Source organism: Bubalus kerabau, chromosome 2 (genome assembly GCF_029407905.1).
Source record: "Bubalus kerabau isolate K-KA32 ecotype Philippines breed swamp buffalo chromosome 2, PCC_UOA_SB_1v2, whole genome shotgun sequence".
Classification (NCBI taxonomy): Eukaryota; Metazoa; Chordata; class Mammalia; order Artiodactyla; family Bovidae; genus Bubalus; species Bubalus kerabau.
The window spans coordinates 172,854,883-172,875,370 of NC_073625.1; the positions used below are offsets into that span (position 1 = coordinate 172,854,883).

At 35.4% G+C, this 20,488-nt stretch overlaps 1 protein-coding gene across 6 annotated transcripts in view; it reads left to right on the forward strand.

The window, feature by feature from the left end:
* Nucleotides 1-20,488, forward strand: part of XRN1 (5'-3' exoribonuclease 1) — a 114,892-nt gene that overhangs the window by 51,520 nt on the left and 42,884 nt on the right. For all 6 annotated transcript variants that reach the window (XM_055569453.1, XM_055569455.1, XM_055569454.1 and 3 more), the window contains 9 exons: nt 1,727-1,889; nt 2,584-2,697; nt 5,305-5,403; nt 8,061-8,176; nt 8,669-8,815; nt 15,025-15,114; nt 15,500-15,635; nt 18,655-18,711; nt 18,845-18,977. In XM_055569453.1, the coding sequence (XP_055425428.1) occupies nt 1,727-1,889; nt 2,584-2,697; nt 5,305-5,403; nt 8,061-8,176; nt 8,669-8,815; nt 15,025-15,114; nt 15,500-15,635; nt 18,655-18,711; nt 18,845-18,977 (1,055 nt within the window). The remainder of the gene's footprint in view (nt 1-1,726; nt 1,890-2,583; nt 2,698-5,304; nt 5,404-8,060; nt 8,177-8,668; nt 8,816-15,024; nt 15,115-15,499; nt 15,636-18,654; nt 18,712-18,844; nt 18,978-20,488) is intronic.

The window sequence follows — 20,488 nt, forward strand, 5'->3', positions numbered from 1 at the left end:
ATCCAGCGTAAAAGGAGATAAACATAGCTGTTAGAGGGAAAAGTAGAGCATTTTTTGCCTCCCAAGGCAATGGCACCCCACTCCAGTACTCTTGCCTGGAAAATCCCATGGACGGAGGAGCCTGGTAGGCTGCAGTCCATGGGGTCGCTAAGAGTCGGACACGACTGAGTGACTTCCTTTTCACTCTTCACTTTCCTGCATTGGAGACGGAAATGGCAACCCACTCCAGTGTTCTTGCCTGGAGAATCCCAGGGACGGGGGAACCTGGTGGGCTTCTGTCTATGGGGTCGCACAGAGTCGGACATGACTGACATGACTTAGCAGCAGCAGCAGTGTAAGTTAGATACCCTTGTCATAGCTCACATTATTCTGAATTTTATTTTATAGCACATAAATAGAATTAATAGATTTATGAGTATGATTACTCTAATGATTCTTTTCATGGATAGTATGCTCCATAAGGATAGGGAACACATCTGGCTTTTTCACCATAATTTAAATTTTGCTATAAAAATATATATATAGTAATGTTATTAAACTACATACTATGTAGGTAACTACAATATATACATATTATATAATATATTTAGGTATATATATAATACATATATTTAAGTATAAGCATGTATACAAAAATTAAAATTGTGATTTTTATAATTAGTTCACTAGATGTCCTAAGTATTAATATGGGCATACTGAAGACTGAATCAGTGAGCTAAAAAAATCAAGCTGAGAAAGGATCAGCAAACTTTCTGTAAAGGCTGGAGAGTAAATACTTTAGGTTTTGTGGATTTTATGGTTTTTGTTACAACTACTCAGCTCTGTTGTTGTATCACAAAAGCAGCCATTGACATTAAATAAATGAATGACTGTTTGAACAAAATTTACTTACAACAACAGGAAGCAGTCTGAATTTGGCCCATGACCATAGCTTGCCAACCCCTGGTTTAGACTGAAAAGGCCCACTGAATGCCTCTCTGTCAGTCTCTATTTGCTGTCTTTTTAGATTCACCTGTTCTGGATATTTCATACAAATGGAATCACATAATATGTGACATTTTCTATCTGGCTGATTTCACATAGCATGTTTAGGGGGTTCATACACATTGTAGTATATCAGTACTTACTTCTTTTTATGGGCAAATATTTCATTGTATGTATGTGTCACCTTTTGTTTATGCGTTCATCTGTTGGTGGACATATGGTTTCTTTCCACCTTTTTGCTATTGTGAATAGCACTGCTATGAGCATTGGTCTATAAATATTTATTTGATGACTTGTTTCCAGTTCTTTGGTTATATACCTAAAAGTGAAATTGCTGGGCTGTTTAGCACTTCTGTGTTTAACTTTCTGAGGAACTGTCAAAACTGTTTTCCACAGTGGGTGCACCATTTTACATTCCCATCAGCAGTGTACAAGTGTTTCAGTTTCTCCATATCCTTTCCACCATTCTTGTTTTTGCTGCTTTTTGGTATAGCCAGCCTAGTGGGTATGAAATGTGGGAGTTTCTTATAACTCTCTAAATTCTTATTTAATCTTACAGACTTTGGGAAGGGTAGCCACAGAATAGTGTAAAAAGTCTTATTAGGTACTCAGAACTACTAGCATATTTATTTAAAATTTATTTATGGATTTGATTATGAGTTGGTGGTTTGATGTTGATTATCATTATAGAATGTATATACACTTGTGCGCAACTTTGTTTCTTTTTTATTTTTTCTTTGAGCTACCTGAGAAGAAAAGGAATAATAATAAACGAAACATCTGCAGTTGTATATGGTCAGTTACTCACAGGTCGTAAATATCAAATAAATCAAAATGGAGAAGTCCGTCTAGAGAAACAGTGGTCAAAACAAGTTCTTCCATTTGTTTATCAAACCATTGTCAAAGTAAGTCTCCATCAGGTCTCCATCCTATCTTAATGTACACTGTTGTACACTGTATAAAGAAAAGATTAAATCATATTAATATGCAGCAATATGTAATTGATATTGTTATTTAATGTAATTTGCAAGATACTATGGTCTTTAAAAGGAGTATAACATGCTCAGACACTCATTCTGGGTATGTCTAGGTAACTTGTCTTTTGTATTTATTTATTTTTATCCTTAAAAAAATCTTGCTTTAAATAAATTAGTAAATTTATTGCTATTGTGTTTGTGATCTTAGATGTTGTGAGGGGATCAAGTTTTTTAAAGCATGTAGCAATAATGTAATTTTGGGGAGATAGTGTAGCATAGTGAGTAAGAGCACCGACTGAGTTTCTTTCTTAGCTATATAACCTAAGACAAGATCGCCTCTTTCCATGCTTTAGTTTCCTCATCTATAAAGTGGGTCTAGTAATGGCCTTTGCTACAGAGGGTTGTCTTGAGGATGAAATGAGCTAATAAATGTGTGAAGTACCTAGAAGAGTGTCTGGCATATAAGGAGATAAAATTTCATTTCTAGTATTGTTATGTAGAAAATCTTTACATTTGACATTTGTAGACCACATAGTCATAATCCCATAGGAAAAAAATCTTGATATGCAATCTATAGAAATTTTGACCATGATGACTCACTTTTATATTTCATTCTACATAGGACATCCGAGCTTTTGACTCCCGTTTCTCCAGTATAAAAACATTGGATGACTTGTTTCCTCCTAGAAGTATGGTCTTTATGCTGGGAACACCCTACTATGGATGCACTGGAGAGGTTAGTTTCTGTTATTATTACTAATTAAAATTCTTCCTGGTTTCAAGTTAATACAATTATTTAACTTCTCTTCATTTAGGTGTAAAGTAAAAATGTAATACTGAAGGGGAAAAATAAGAAAAAATTTATTCATCTAATTTATAAGCACAGTATTTGGCTATATATTTTTAGTGTTGAGCACATTGAGATCAGGAGGTGATGGAAAAAGAATTCAGATTCTGATCTGTTTTTTTGTAGGTTTATTTATTGTGGTAGCATGCATGAGGCAGTTCTGAAATTATTTTAGATGTATTATTATGTATTTTAGATGTAAATTATGATGAATTTATATATGTGTTGATGTTTTGGGGAATTCCACTTCTCACATGAGAAGAGGTACATGCATGTATAGAACAGGAGAATGCAAGAAGAACTTGTGAGGAAAGATTAAAATTGGAGGTAGTAATGTGGACTCATGATTACTAAAATACCTTTAAAGATTTATAGGTATGTATATAGGCATGTGTGTGTATATATCTTTGTGTGTATATTTGTAGATGCATAAATGTATATGTCTCAATACATAGATATATTTTCTGGCTCTATTTGCTTTAAGAATTGGAAGCAAAGACACCGTGGTACCATGTAACATGTTGATCTTGATCTCTAACACCATATCCCAATAAAAGGAATGAGGCTTCTCAAAGAAAAGCCTGAATACAGGGCTGGGGCAGAATAAGTTCAAGATGAGCCTAGAACCTCTAGTTATGTGGGAAAGCAAGGAAGTATTCACACGAGTGATGACAGCATATCACATAAACACAGGAACCAGGTTGAAGAGCCTCCGACTGGCCAAATGTGGGACTGTTTAAGTACTAAACTAATCAAGTACATGTTAATTATAAATCATTAGGAATGCATGATTCCATAGTGATAAGAAATAGATAAATGAATGGGGAGGGGAAGAGTTTTTGCTTCTAGTATTATTTAAGGAGTAATTGTGGAGGGAGTGAGGGAGTTAGAAAACCACCGTTTAACACGCATTGTGATTCAGGTTGGATCAGGCAACAGTCATTGGAAGATAAATCTAAAGGGAGCCTTTGATCCAGGAACAAGATATTTTCATGGTCTCAGAAAATGTCTCCCCATAGGTTGTTAATTTTGTTTCAGGGAAAACAAAAAACTATCATTGTACAGTTAAGAAGTTGAGCAACATCTTGATTTTATGATTAATATTAATATCATTGAGGGACAGATGAATATTCTGTTCCTCCAGACAGGATAGCCTACAAAGGACATATTTTCTATGCACTCTTCTGGCTGAGAATATATAACATTAACCTAATCACAAAAAAGCACTAGAAAACGCCAAATTGTAGAACTTTTTTTTAAAACACAGGGTGGAGAGGGAGGAATGAAATAGATTCTTTGAAAGGTTAGTGTATAAAAGACAGGCACTCTGGGTAAATTCTAGATTAAAGGAGGCTAAAGAGATATGACAACAAAATGCAGTATTTGATCCTTGCTTGGTCCTGTGGTAGAGGGAGAAAAGAGTTTTCTATAAATATAGTCATTTTTAGGTCAACAGACAAAATTGATATACAGGCAATAAATTAAAGTATTTGTCATAAGTTTATGTACTTAATAACTATACTATGGTAATATAATAAAATATCCTTCTTCTTATTTACCAAAATATTTAGTGGTTACAGATACGATATATATAATACACTCTCAGAAATTTCCAAAAGGTAATTATGTACATGTAAATACACACATGGTGAAAGTGTTAGTCGCTTAGTTATGTCCAACTCTGCAACCCGTTGGACTGTATGTATCCTGCGGGCTCCTTTGTCCATGGAATTCTCCAGGCAAGAATACTGGAGTGATTTGCCATTCCCTTCTCTAGGGGATCTTCCTGATCCAAGGGTCTCCTGCATTGCAGGCAGATTCCCTAACATGAGCCACCAGGGAAGCCCATATATGATATATATAATATACCCTCAGAAATTTCCAAAAAATAATTACGTGTATGTAAATACACACATGGGGCTTCCTAATGACTCAGCAATAAAGAATCCTCCTGCCAAGCAGGAGACCCGGTTTCTATTCCTGGGTCAGGAAGATCCCCTGGAGAAGGAAATGGCAACCCACTCCAGTATTCTGGCCTTGGAAATCCCATGGACAAAGGAGCCTGGTTGGGCTATAGTCCTTGGGGGTCACAAAGAGTTGGACACAACTTAGTGACTGAGTACGGAATCACACAGGTACACATAGAGCACAAACGTTAGTAGAATGCTGATAATAGGTGAATCTGGGTAAATGTTCTTTGACTTGTTTTTATTTTTGCAACTTTTTGGTAGTTTGAACTTACTTGCAAATTGAAGTTAGTTTTTTGTTTTTTTTTTTTTAAAAGACTGGTTAACAATTGGTTAAAACAAAGTACAGTGACTCAAATTTATAATATAAGCTCATTGACTTACAAGTTCCAAGAAAATTTCCACTATCCACCTTGTTTTACTATATTGCAGAAATAATAAACACTGTTCAAATAAGTAGAAAAATAAGTAAATAAAATGTAATGAAAGAGACTCAAATATATTGTGATTTTTTTTTTTTCCCTCTAAGGTTCAGGATTCAGGGGATGTGATTACAGAAGGCAGAATTCGTGTGGTTTTCAGCATTCCATGTGAACCCAATCTTGATGCTTTAATACAAAACCAGCATGTGAGTATAATAGTCCATATTGTTTAATTTAGAATTAACTTTTAAAATGTTAGAAGGATATTTTTGGTACCTCCTTTAAGTTATTGCAAATATTTTATTTAACACTGGTTAAATTCTCTCACAGTTGCCTCTAGTCTTATTTAAAAATAAGTATGGCATCTGTGCTCAAAACTTCATGCAGATCTTTGGGAGGGAAAAAAAACAGCTGAAATCCTATTATTAATCTGTAATAGTTGTTATGGGTTATTTTGTTCAAGCTTGTAAGTGGCACATTGGTTAGTATACCTTCTGGGAATAGACAGGTTTTTTAAAGCCTTGCATAATTAAAGCCTGAACTTTTAGTTACAAGTGACAAATGACCTTCTTGCAAAGGTTATGCATCTCTATTCAGCTAAAGATGAACAGTCCCTGGAGAAAATTAGAAACTGCACTTAAGTTCATGACATTCTTTTATTTTTCCCTTTTAAAATAAGGTGATAATCCTGATATCTATCATTTGTTCATACTGATGGATTAGATAATTAACTTGACTGAAATTAATTCACATTTAGCCAGCTGTTGCTACTTATATTTTATTTTCACTAGTGGTAAAATCTAAAATTTTATTTCCTGTGAAATGAATTTAAGGCATTAGTTATTAGCATACACGTGAGGAACCTTTATGGAGAGCAGAGAAGGCCCTAAAATCTTGCCACGGGGTCTCTTTTGGAGAAATAACGCAGAAGTCAGGAAATCAGGAAAGTGAACCTTTAAATGAAGAAGCTGGAGCTTTGTTTGGGAGTCAGTGGAGGTAGAAGAACTTGTGTTGCTTCATCCTTGGCTTTTTCTAGATCTGAAACAGCCTGCCCAGTTCTAAGGGGACAATGTTGCTAGGAATGCCCTCTCCAGTATATTTTCTTTAACTTTCACTCAGACCTTCTTTCTCTACTTCTTATTTTACAAATATTAGGATATTTGTGGTGATTTAATTAATTTTAACCATACTATAACCCAGTATTTTTCAAAAGGAGTACTAATTATTTTCTGAGTGGGTCAACTGTGTGTTAAAGAGGGCTGCCCTGTATATGGCAGGACAGTTGGCATCCTTGGTCCCTGGACACTAAGTACTTGTAGCCTGTGTCATTTATTGTTTTCAGATGCTTATTCAAAAAGCAGTACTATCTGTGATAGAGAACTACTGCCTTAATTCTTCCTTTCTATTCTGGAAAGCATTACTTGATTTGTTTGTATTATTTCTAAATCTGATAATGATTTTGATGGAAAAATTGTGTTGCATTCTTTACTAGCATATTAATGTATTGTGATAGTGACATTTATGGGGCTTCCCTAGTAGCTCAGTTGGTAAAGAATCCGCCTGCAATTCAGGAGACCCTCGTTCGATTCCTGGGTCGGGAAGATCTGCTGGAGAGGGGATAGGCTACCCACTCCAGTATTCTTGGACTTCCCTGGTGGCTCAGCTGGTTAAGAATCCACCTACCATGCAGGAGACCTGGGTTCAATCTCTGGGTTGTGACGATCCCCTGGAGAAGGGAAAGGTTACTCACTCCAGTATTCTGGCCTGGAGAATTCCAAGGATTGTATAGTCCATGGGGTCACAAAGAGGCAGACACAACTGAGTGACTTTAAAAAAAAAAGTGATTCTATGTCTCAAGTGCCTAAAGAATTTGTTCATTTAGGGATCATTTTAGATATGATCATTAAAAAAAAAAAATGGTGAAAAATAATTCCTTACAAATCTCTGGAAATTTTGCTTTACTTTTGATAAACTATCCTTATATTCCCATGAAATAAGAACATAAAATAATTATATAATTTATTAATAAGTATAGCATTTATTGTATTTATAAATTCATTTATAAGAATATAGTATATGAAATCTGTATAAAATAAGTATGTGTGTATTATTGTACACATGATGTTAGTAGTATATGATAGCTTACCCTCGTTGGTACTGAATGTGTGAGTAATTTGCTTCCTGGGGTTAAAAATTAAATGATCTGATACTTTTTTTTAATTTGACTATCTTCATAGTTTCTTCCCCTAAATACATAAATAAAGGTTACATTTCATTGACTGAATTATATTAACAATGCTATTATGAGCCTCTACATGTTATTTTCATATGATAATTAACAATTAGGAGAAATAAATATTGCATATATCCACATATGAAGGGCACTCAGTTTTGCTCAGTAGCAACTATTTTGATGACACACTCATGTTTTAATTCAATGTTGTAATTATCAAGACCTCATTTTGTCCCAGGTACTTTACCAGGTCCTTTTTAGAATATGAAAAATAATTTTTTAAAACTAGTTCTCATCTATAGAACTTGCCATTTAGTACTTACAGTAGAGTTTTTGTCTTTAGACAGTTTCACAGACTGTGTTATTTCCTCCCCCTTTCATTCATCCTTGAGAATCCTGTCCTTTAAGGATAGAAAAGAGTAGAAAAATTCTACCTATAAATCCTCTTTAAAAAAAGTTGGGGGTGAGGTGGGGTGGGAAAATAGGTCACTTACTTTTTTAAAAATCTTTTCATTGCCACAATCCAAAATGTTAGTGATGTCTTGATTGTCTCCAGATTTTAAAGGTAAAGATATACTGCTTTAATGCTTTGTGTTTCCACAATTGACTTTTTTGTTTTTATATTTAAAGAAATATTCTATAAAGTACAACCCAGGATATGTGTTGGCCAGTCGCCTTGGAGTGAGTGGATACCTTGTTTCAAGGTTTACAGGAAGTATTTTTATTGGAAGAGGATCTAGGAGAAAGTAAGTTTATGTTAGAGAAATTTACTTACAGTGGCAGAAAAAAATAAATGATAAAAATAAAATGGTTAATATTTCAGTAATTATTTTCTCTTATTGCTTTGAATTTTCCTTAAAAATTACGTATAAATCCTCTGATGGTGATCTTTCATCTAAATGGCACATGCTGTAGGTGGTTGGAAAGACAGTTCTTATTTTTAGCAGCTAACAAATTGAACCTTGAAAAAAGGTATCAGAAGGTGTGTGTGAATCTCATAATATATTTCCCTGAATTTTCTTGTTTGATTCTCCTCTCTAATTATATAATCTGTTTATATGCTTTGTTAACTTGGGTTTTGAAGCCTTTCCTCTAGTTTTTCTACTTCTACTACTTTGGAAATAACCATGATAACTAAAACATAGAAAACTTTTCTAAAAATTGAAAGCAAAGCTTTGTATTCTTTGAACAAAATTTTAAAACTTTTGTGTGTATGTGTGTGTGTGGTTTAAATTCAGCCCTCATGGAGACCATAAAGCAAATGTGGGTTTGAATCTCAAATTCAACAAAAAAAATGAGGAGGTACCTGGATATACTAAGAAAGTTGGAAACGAATGGATGTATTCATCTGCAGCAGAACAGCTTCTTGCAGAGTACTTGGAGAGGTAAGTTCCTATGGCAGGATCCTACTAGACATCCAAAAACATAGGAATGTGATAAGGATTTTGCCTTGCTGATAAGGAAAGTGTTTCCTTTAGTAAAACATGATACATATAAATTAACTTAATGTCATGGAGTGTTATAGACATTAACTAAAACAGAGTGGGAAAATACTGTACTTAAATTATTCACAGTGAAAAAGGATAATGAGAATGGCCCTCCCTTTAATTAAAAATTTCTTAAACTTACTGTCATAAATTTTTCACTAGTCTAAATGTCTGTGTCAGTAGTAATAAAATTGGTATGTATAAATACAACGACCCTTGGCATAGTGAATTTTCTTAAAACTCCAGCTGGACAGTCGACTATTATCCTAGAATTATTGATTTTTATTACTGAAATAGTCTGAGAAATCAACAGGTCTCAACTCCTCATTATAAAAGTGAGAAATCTGAGTACCAGGATTTACTGAGTTTACTCAGTGTCAAAGATTTACAGGAAATATCTCTTATTTCTGTTAAATGATTGAATGTTCTCTCCATTGTTTCACTGGTTTCTAACTCTCTCATATTTGAGAATCATTAGTTTTCTAGGGCTGCTTTGCCAAAGTACACAAACTGCATGGCTTAAAATGACAGGAATTTATTGTCTCACAGTTCTGGAGACCAGAGTCCAAAATCAAGGTGTTGATAGGGCCATACATCCCCTGGAGGTGCTAGGGAAGGAACTGTCCATGCCTCCCTCCTATCTTCTTGTAGCCTCATAAGTTTTGTTCCTTAGCCTATAGCTGTATTACCCCAGTCCTCCATCTTCACATGGTTTTTCTCCCTATGTGTCTTAATATCATCTTTTTCTTTTAATTTTATTGGAGTATAGTTGATTTAAAGCATTGTCTTTCAGGTATACAAAAAGGGATTCAGTTATATTAAAACATATATATATATACATTCTTTTTTACAGTCTTTTCCCTTACAGGTTATCACAGAATATTGAGTAGTGTTCCTTGTGCTTTATAATATGTCCTTGTTGGTTATGCATGTGTGCTGAATCACTTGAGTTGTGTCCAACTCTATGCGACCCTATGAACTGTAGCCCGCCAGTCTCCTCTGTCCTTGTTGGTTATCTATCTTATATATGGTAGTGTATGTGTGTTCATCCCAAGCTCCTGATTTATCCCTGTCCCCCACGTTTACCCTTTGGTAATCATAAGTTTGTTTTTGAAAGTCTGTTTCCGTTTTGTACATTTGTATACTGTACAAATACATAAGTTCATTTGTCTCCTTTTTTTAAAACTAGATTCCACATATGAGTGATATCATATTTGTCTTTCTCTGTATTATTTCACTTAGTATGATAATCTAGGTCCATTCGTGTTCCTGTAAATGGCATTATTTCATACCTTTTTATGGCTGAGTAATATTCCATTGAATGTATGTATACATCTTCTTTAACCATTCTTCTGCTGATGAACATTTCCGTTGCTTCCATGTCATGGCTATTGTAAATAATAGTGCTGTGGTGAACATTGGGGTGCATTTATCTTTTTGGATTATGTTTTTCTCAAGATACTGGCCCAGGAGTGAGATTGCTGGATCAGATAGTAATTCTATTTTTAGTCTTTCATGGAACCTCCATACTATTCACCATAGTGGTTGTATCAATTTATATTCCCACCATCAGTGTAGGAGGGTTCCCTTTTCTGCACACTTTCTCTAGCACTATTGAACATATTTTCATGTACCTTTTGGCCATCTGTGTTTCTTCTTTGGAGAAATGTATATATTTCTCATAGATCTGCCCATTTTTTTATTGAGTTGTTTGTTTTTCTAACATAAAGCTATGTGACCTTTTTGTGTATTTTAGAGATTAATCCTTTGTCAGTCACTTTGTTTGCAAATATTTTCTCCCATTCTGTGAGTTATCTTTTTGTTTTGTTTATGGTTTCCTTTGATGCATATCATCTTTCCTTTGTTTGTGTCTACCTCTTTCTCCAAATTTCCCCTTTTTAAGGACACTGGTCATATTGGATTAGGGCTTATCCTAATGACAGGGAGCAATAGCTAGAACTGGACATGGAACAACAGACTGGTTCCAAATAGGAAAAGGAGTACGTCAAGGCTGTATATTGTCACCCTGCTTGTTTAACTTATATACAGAGTATATCATGAGAAACGCTGGGCTGGAAGAAACACAAGCTGGAATCAAGATTGCTGGGAGAAATATCAATAACGTCAGATATGCAGATGACACCACCCTTATGGCAGAAAGTGAAGAGGAACTCAAAAGCCTCTTGATGAAAGTGAAAGAGGAGAGTGAAAAAGTTGGCTTAAAGCTCAACATTCAGAAAATGAAGATCATGGCATCTGGTCCCATCACTTCATGGGAAATAGATGTGGAAACAGTGGTTGGCTTTATTTTTTTGGGCTCCAGAATCACTGCAGATGGTGATTGCAGCCATGAAATTTAAAGACGCTTACTCCTTGGAAGGAAAGGTATGACCAACCTAGATAGCATATTCAAAAGCAGAGACATTACTTTGCCAACAAAGTTCCGTCTAGTCAAGGCTATGGTTTTTCCAGTGGTCATGTATGGATGTGAGAGTTGGACTGTGAAGAAAGCTGAGCGCCGAAGAATTGATGCTTTTGAACTGTGGTGTTGGAGAAGACTCTTGAGAGTCCCTTGGACTGCAAGGAGATCCAACCAGGTCATTCTAAAGCAGATCAGTCCTGGGTGTTCATTGTAAGGACTGATGCTAAAGCTGAAACTCCAATACTTTGGCCACCTCATGCGAAGAGTTGACTCATTGGAAAAGACTCTGATGCTGGGAGGGACTGGGGGCAGGAGAAGCAGGGGACGACAGAGAATGAGATGGCTGGATGGCATCACTGACTCGATGGACATGAATTTGAGTGAACTCCGGAAGTTGGTGATGGACAAGGAGGCCTGGCGTGCTGTGATTCATGGGGTTGCAAAGAGCCGGACATGACTGAGCAACTGAACTGAACTGAACTGAATGACATTTAGTTTGATTACTTTTTTTAGAACCCTATTCCATGTATTCAGTATCCTGTGATAAACCATAATAGAAATGAATATAAAAATGTATGTTTACAACTAAGTCACTTTGCAGCAGAGATTGCTACAACATTGTAAATCAGCTATACTTCAATTTTTTAAAAAGCATAAAAAAAATAGAGAACAGATTTGTGATTTCCAAGGGGGAGGAGGGAGGGAGAGCGATGGATTGGGAGTTTGGGGTTGGTAGATGCAAACTATTACATTTAGAATGCGTAAACAACAAGGTCCTAATAGCACAGGGAACTATATTCATATCCTGTGATAAACCATAATGGAAAAGAATATACAAAATAATGTGTATATATATATTTATAACTGAATAATTTTGCTGTGCAGCAGAGACTGGTACAACATTGTAAATCAACTGTACTTCAGTTTTTTTTAAAAGACATTTAAAAAAAAAACGTATTTCACAGTAAAGTCACATTCTGAGGTACTAGGAGTTGAAACTTCATCTGTTATTTGAGAGGGATGGAGGGGATTCATTTCAACCCCAAATTACCATCTGAAAATTTAGATTATTTCTTCTATTTACCTCCATATTTCTTTTAAAATGGCATATTTAGCCTACTTTTTCTTGACTTTTCAACTTGATATATGCAGGTAGCTTCCTGAGAAAGCTTGCATGTCTGGACATTTCTTCAGACCTCCCTGATACTTCACTAATAGCTCACCTGGGTCTAGAGTCCTAGATTGGAGATTCTCTTCGTTCAGAATTTGAAAAGCACCGCTCCATTCTCTTGTTTCCTTTGCTGTCAAGAAGTCTTGTGCCATTCTGATTCTGAATCTTTATGGATGATCTGTTTTCATTTTCTGAAAACTTTCTAGAATGTTCCGTTACCAAAGCTGTTTAATAATGTGATGGTGTGTCATTTTTCTTTCATATTGCTGTTCAGCCCTTTCAGACTTGAAACTGATGCCCTTCCATTCCAAAAAAACTTTCTCGTATTATTTATTTGATGATTTCCTTGTCACCATTTTGTTATTTTCTTTCCAAGATTCCTTTTGATAGATGTTAGACCTACAGGATTAATTCTCCTAATTTTCTTATCTCTTATCCATTTTCTGTATTGTTATACTCCTGTTCTTCTCTGTGGGAGATTTCTTCACCTTTAACTGATACTATTTTTTATTTTTATTTAACCATTTTTAATTTCTAAAAGAGTGTCCTCATTCTCTGACATTCCTTATTTATAGAATCTTTTTCTTATAATAAATGAAATATCTTTTATTATCTAATGATAGCAATCTAGATTTTCTTCTGTTCTCAGTATTTTCTGTTTTCTACAGATTGCTTTTCTTTTTTTTTCTTTTCTGTTTGATTTGATCTCTCCTTTCATGTTAAAGTGTTTTCAGATTTGGGGCGGGAGGGGGAGTGTTGTTTGTTTATTTTGAGGCTTTTTTTTTTTTTTCTTTTGGCCTGGTAGTTCTTTAGTGTCTTACCGTATTTTAGTGTGCAGTGTTAAAAAACTGATTGGAAATTTAATGTGCTTCAGTAAGGCTTGTCCAGTGGGACTGGGCTATTTTGGCAGAGCATCTCGAAATATCACTACCTATATGTATATCTTTTCTGGTGGGCTGAGTAGTTTTCCCAGAAATGTGTTCTCCAATGTTTTGCTTGGAGGACAGATGTGGAGAACAAAACAAACTTCGAGTGTTCTGAAAATTAACCAGAGGAATGGGGTCTCATTACATAGTGGATTCTGTAGTGCCCCTCCAGATGCCTCTTCAGGATTGAAAATCTATTCCCTGCGCAGCAGGAATGCTGCTGTCTCTCAGCCCTCAGCAGTAAGACCTCTGTAGAAACTGCCTGGCAGAAGAGAACTGCCTCACCTACAGTTACATCCCTTTCCCACAATAGCCTCATGTCCAGTACCTCATCAACAAGGAGATATGTTTAAAAAAATAAACAAATAAAGTGATATAAAGGCTCAGTCAGCCTGATTGTCCCAGTTCAGAATAAGTCTGGGGAGCCATCCTGGTTTGAGATCTCTATGCTGCTGGCCAAGGAGTTCATTAAGAATGAACCACAGCCCAACTTCTACATGTGCCCGGTTCTGCTTCCTTCACAGGTGTTGTTTTCACAGCCCACACTAATAAACTTCCTCCATGTTTATCTCCATCTCAGGGACTGCTTCTTAAAGATGTTATACTTCCTACCCTGCTTCCTAGTGTAGAGTAGTTATACTTTCACTGATGCCCTGTTTTCAGTAGAGCACCTAGCCTCTCCTCCTCATGCCCTTCGCATCCAGTTTCCTGTGCCTGCAATACACAAGGCTTGAGCAGCTCCTGTTCAACTTCTCCGAAAATAAACTACAGGATTTACACTGAGGTAGAGGTGACTGCCTAATTGTTTATTATACAAAATTTTCAACTAAAAGCCTCATAAACCTCACCCTATAGTGGGGCATTAAAACATACAGAGGTCATATCTCCTGAGCTTTTGCAGACTTCCACAGTTTGCATCAACTTGGTTCTTGTTGACTTCCCACTCTGGTGGCTTAGCGTACAGCTTATTCCCATCTGTCAAATCATTTCACACTTATCTATTCAGTTTTCAGTTTCTAAAGTTTTGTTAACTCACATATGCTATCAGATTCTCTGCTTCATTCTTCATCTGTCTTCTAGGTCCATGCCCTTTTTTATCCTTTACTATTGTTTTCGTGGGCTGGGAAAGGAACAAAAATAAGCACATATATTCTGTCTGGTATTTATATTTAGAAGTACTGCTACACTGTTCAGGGAGCAATGGAATTTTGAAGAATATCAGAAATTTTTAATGGATTTTCATTCGTTCTATTGTGAAGTGCTCTAGCTTTATTGTGAATCTGTACATATTATTTTATATACTTGTCACCTGTCATTATAGTCCAAGAAGGATAGAATCAGTGACTGGAGTTTATAAGTATTGTAATAGTTTATTATATTTATGAACTGTCATTTCTCCATCATCTTTTTATGAGGGCCTGGGAATACTTTCAATCCTTTAGTCTCTATCCCTTATGTGTGTATAGTAATCAGTTCTCAATATATTGAATATAGCCCCTTAAGACCCAGAATTATTTGATCAGAAGTTTTTATGGAATTTGCCATGTGTATTTTTAAACGCAGTGTTGTCATTTGTTTCTTTGGCTAGAGCTCCAGAGCTATTCAGTTACATAGCCAAAAATAGCCAAGAGGATGTGTTCTATGAAGATGACATTTGGCCTGGAGAAAATGAGAACGGGTAAGCAAAAGTTACGAGATTCATTACCTCAGAGTTTTAGTGGTTCCACTCTTAAGTGTAGTTGATTTCTCAAGAATTTATATTACTTTTTGGGGGGAAGATTTTGTATTGTTTTTGTTCTTGCTTTAAGATCTTAAAATGATTTTTTCTTTCATTTGTATCAGTAAAGTACTTTTAAACCAATTTTTGTGTTTTTTTAAAATTACTGAGAAGTAACATGTCCATATTTACATTAGATTTATAATTAGCCCTAATTAACTATAGTGATTAATTAAATATTTTATATCATTTATAAGTCACAGCCTTCAGAAAGTGTATATCAAGCTTTTTATATAAGTCCTCAGGAAGTTTTAATTAATGTGAAAAATTATTGTTTTTAATACAGTGCTGAGAAAGTTCAAGAAATTATTACTTGGCTAAAGGGACATCCTGTCAGTACTTTGTCTCGGTCTTCTTGTGATTTACAAATTCTGGATGCAGCTATTGTTGAGAAAATTGAAGAAGAAATTGAAAAGTGCAAGGTATAATTTTCAATAATGAAGATTACTGATGAGATTTGAAGTTAAATGAACTATTTGTTATCCTATAAATAATTTGTTTCAGTCAAATAAAACATATATTTAGTGATTCTAAATTATATCAAATTATTCTATAATTTTAAAAAGTATTCCAGCCTTCTCTAGTGTCCATCAAGTTTGTCTACATAAATATAAATGTATGTCAATATAAGAAAGCCCATAGCATTTAAATTTTTATGTCCTTGTAGTGTTTCTGAGAGCTTCCCTGATATCTCAGTTGGTAAAGAATCTACCTGCAATGCAGGAGATTCCAGTTCGATTCCTGGGTCAAGAAAATCCACTGGAGAAAGAATAGGCTGCCCACTCCAGTATTCTTGGGCTTCCCTTGTGGCTCAGCTGGTAAAGAATCCACCTGCAATGCGGGAGACCTAGGTTCAATCTCTGTGTTGGGAAGATTCCCTGTAGAAGGGAAAGGCTACCCACTCTAGTATTCTGGCCTGGAGAATTCCATGGACTGTTTCTGATTTTAAGAATTATTATTCTATGAGTCTAGTCTATAAAAAGTTTGTGATTGAGAAATAAGGTTAATTCTCAGTTCTTTCCTATTCTAAGTTCTTTAAAGATACGGTTCATTTTTATTTTAATTATTTATCCTTTGGCTACACTGGGTCTTTGTTGTTGTGCATGGGCTTTCTCTAGTTCCTGCGAGTGGGGGCTACTCTTGGTTGCAGCGCACTGGCTTCTCATTGTGGAGGCTTCTCTTGTTGTGGAGCACAAGCTCTAGGTGCTCGGCTTCAGTAGTTGCAGTGCTTGAGCTCAGTAGTTATGGAACAGAATGCCTAGCTCCATGGCATGTGGAATCGTCCTGAACCAGGGATTGAACCCATGTTCTCATCATTGGCAGGTGGATTCCTATCCACTGTGCCACTGGGGAAGTTCCCATCTTTTTAATAGAACATGAAAATTACATTTATTTCACTTTTACAGAATCACTCCTAAAATATACTTTCCCACTGATAAACTCATTCAACTACTGTGTATTTTTGAAACTCCACTTAAACTATCCGTTTTTTATGTCTTGATTTTAAAAAGTAATAACCTTCTGTGTAGGCTTAACTGTTTTTATCTATTTTGATTCTCTGTCTTGATGAAATAGAAAATGGGCTAATTATGTTCCTTTTCTAAGCTTACAATTTTATATTTCACACATTTGCCTTTTTATTAAAATAATGTTGCTTTGCTCACACAGCGCTCTCTTGTTTGAACTAATAGCAGAGCCTAAGTTAAGAACTGGGTCTTAAGCCCTGGTCCCCCATCCGTCTTTCAATACTTAAAACCTTAGGCAAGATAGTTAACCTTTCCATGCCTGCATTTCCTGACTGGTAAAATAAGAATAAAATAATTCCATCTCATATAGTCCTCAAAAAAAAAAAATTAACTGCGTTAATACATATAAACTCCTTCTAATAATGTCTGGCTATTACTGATGCTTAATAATACTTAGCTGTTATTATTTGAATTCTTTTATCACATGCTGAAGAGCTGTGAATACAGCCTGAAAAATCACCACTAGATGACTCTTAAAAAAAAAATGTAAGGCTTGAAGCCAAGAATTTGATATTTTGAAAGGTTAATGATATTCAGTTGAAGATAGAAAATCTGCATTTCTTTTTAATAATTGTCTTTCAATGTAAAGTCTATTTGTCCAGCATTACTTTTTAAATGAGTTTTCCACTTAACAAAAAGTTTATAACTTTTAAGTCCCCAAATTTTATCTGAACCCATTTGGATGCAGAGCGCTGTAAAATATTTTACACATTCTCCCCTTATTTTGCAAACTGATGATACACATGCAAAGTTGTAGTCTGTCATTTTGATGATAGCATTTAAAAAATGTGTGTACATAAAGATAAGACAGGATTTTTTTTTAACCTAGTCAAGGTTGAGAAGTTATGAGTGATTTTTTTTTCCCTTTTTGGTTTTATAGTGTTATTAGGTAAAGAAGGAGAAAAACTAAAAAATGAACATAACATTCTGAATATAATTTAAACTTTTCTTTTTAATGCAGGGTCATGATTAAAAGTATCCATAATTTTCTTACTGGACAGTGGTTCCCAAACTCAGCTAATTATCAAAATTACTGGAGAAGTATTTTTAAAAACACACATTCTGGATTCCACCTTCAGAGCAGTACTTCTTAAACTTGATGTCCAAATGAATCACTGGAGGATCTTGTTAAAATACAGGTTCTGATTCAGTAGCTCTCAGATGCGGAGAAGGAAATGGCAACCCGCTCCAGTGTTCTTGCCTGGAGAATCCCCGGGACAGGGGAGCCTAGTGGGCTGCTGTCTATGGGGTCGCACAGAGTTGGACATGACCGAAGCGACTTAGCAGCAGCAGCAGCAGCAGCTCTCAGATGAGCAGCTCTTGATGTTCTGCATTTCTAACAAGCTCCCAAGTGATCACACTTTGAGTAGTTATTCCCCATAACTTTTTATTCAGTAGCTATGGATTAGGACCTATAGTGAAAATGCCCTTGTTTGTTAATTTGCCTCATAATCAGGTTTGAATGCCATATTTTCTAATCAATGCTGTAATTTTATTGATAGTAATAATGTCTAGGGATGTGTTAAGCATATGGGTTGTATTTTCATATGCAATCTTCCAGGCACAGTTCTTTTAAACTACTTTAAATTTCTTCTCATATCTTTCTTTCTTGTTGTTTTCAGTAGGCGCCAGTTGTACCTTATTAGTACTTCTGGTCTGCCTTGGGCTGAAAACTTGTCAGTAAGACCGTCATTTTTTATCTTATTAAAATTTTTTCTATATGTCTTATATGTCAAAAAAAAGTTTTACTTTAAAAATATTCAAGAATTAATTTATTCATTCTTGCTTGCATCTAGAGAAAGTCATATAGTCTTAAAATTACTCATTTCTTCTGGCTTTTTAAAATTTAGGCATGTGCAAATACAAGATAATAATTTTTAATTTTAAAAATATTTTTAAATTTTTCTTTCCTCAGCAAAGAAAGAATAATAAGAAAGTTCGAGTGACAGTGAAGCCCCATTTGCTATACAGAGTAAGTTTCCTGTCAAAGAATTCTAAGTTGTTGTTTTGCTTTGAAAGTACAGAAGGAACAAAATGTTTTCAGTATATTAGTAGAAAAAATTTTAAATGAGAGTCGATAATTATATTTACATCTTTCTTTTCAGCCTTTGGAACAGCAACATGGGGTTATTCCTGATCGGGATGCAGAATTTCGTCTCTTTGACCGTGTTGTAAATGTGAGAGAGAACTTTTCTGTTCCAGTTGGCCTTCGGGGCACCATCATAGGAATTAAAGGGGGTAATAACTCAATACTTGATATGTCTCCATCTGCATTTATACTGTATGTCTTATATACAAGCAGAAAGCAACTGTAAATCAGGAAAAACACTAAATCCTTTTATGTTTTAGTTAATTATTTTCCCAGCTTTAGTTTTCAGAGGAAATTGTCCTTTTCCTTCTGTGTAATCATCTGGGAAGTGATTAAAAAGATGTGAAAGTTGGAGAAGGACTGCTGAAAATTTGGTAGCTTATGTGTAACACATTAAAATTATCTAAATGCTTAGTGAGAATACATACATGTGTTTTCATGAAACTAAGACAAACATTTCGTTAGGTTTCATCTAACCATGTCCAGGGCTTTGCCTTAATTGTCCTTGTAATCACTTGATTTCTGCAGAGAAATAAACAAACATGATGTATGTGCTTCTTTACAGTTAAGAGATTTACATGTTAATTTTAATTTTATGAATACAACTAGATTGTGTATATAAAACAAGTCTATCAATCCATTGTGCAACAATGTACATATAGTTAACACTATAGTGCTGTACACTTAAAAATTGTTACAACCATAAATTTTATGTTGTGTTTTTTACCAAAAAAAAAGGAAAAATGAGTATGGAAAGAAAAGGGAAGAGTTAGCTAAGAATCTAAAAATTCTTCAAAGGGATACCTGGAGTGAGAAGCTTTGCAATACAGATTCTAAAACTAGTCAACCCAACACAAAGGAACATATCAGGTACCTAGAGGCTAGGGCACCGGCAGCACTGTCCTTCCATATCCCAGGCACCCAATCTTGGTCTCACTGTCCAGAAAGATGGAAGAGCAGACAGGCCATGAGCCTAAGAGAATTGCTTATTTATTGGCAACAGTGTGCTGGGCACTTTTACATTTAACCCTTCCGTCCACCTGAGAAGTAGATATTATTCTTTTTATTATAATTTTATTTAATTATTTTTGGCTGTGCTGGGTCTTTGTTGCCATGTGGGCTTTTCTCTAGTTGTGGCAAGTGGGGGCTACTCTCTGGTTGTGGTGCGTGGCCTTCTCATTGAGGTGGCTTTTCTTGTTGTGGAGCACCAGCTCTAGGTGCTTGGGCTTCAGTAGTTGCAGCACATGGGCTCAGTAGTTGTGGCTCTCCAGCTCTAGAGCACAGGCTCAATAGTTGTGCATGGCCTAGTTGCTCTGAGGCATGTGGGATCTTCCTGGATCAGGGATCAAACCCATGTCTTCTGCGTTGGCAGGCGACTTCTTTACCAATGAGCCACTAGGGAAGTCCTGATATTGTGTCATCCAGGAGTTTAAGTGACTTGCCCAAGTTTACACAAATAAGTGACAGAGCTGGGATTTGAACTCCTTCCCCTGATTCTTTTCTAACTTTGAGCGCTGGTTCTCCATATTTTGCACATCTTCTTGGGGGTCTACCTCTAAAAGAGAATTTTCTTCCCTGATTCTTCTTTGAATTTTTTGGATGTATTTTTTGGTGCTTAAAACAAAGACAAGAAAGTCAACTAGGTTAACAAACCCAGGCT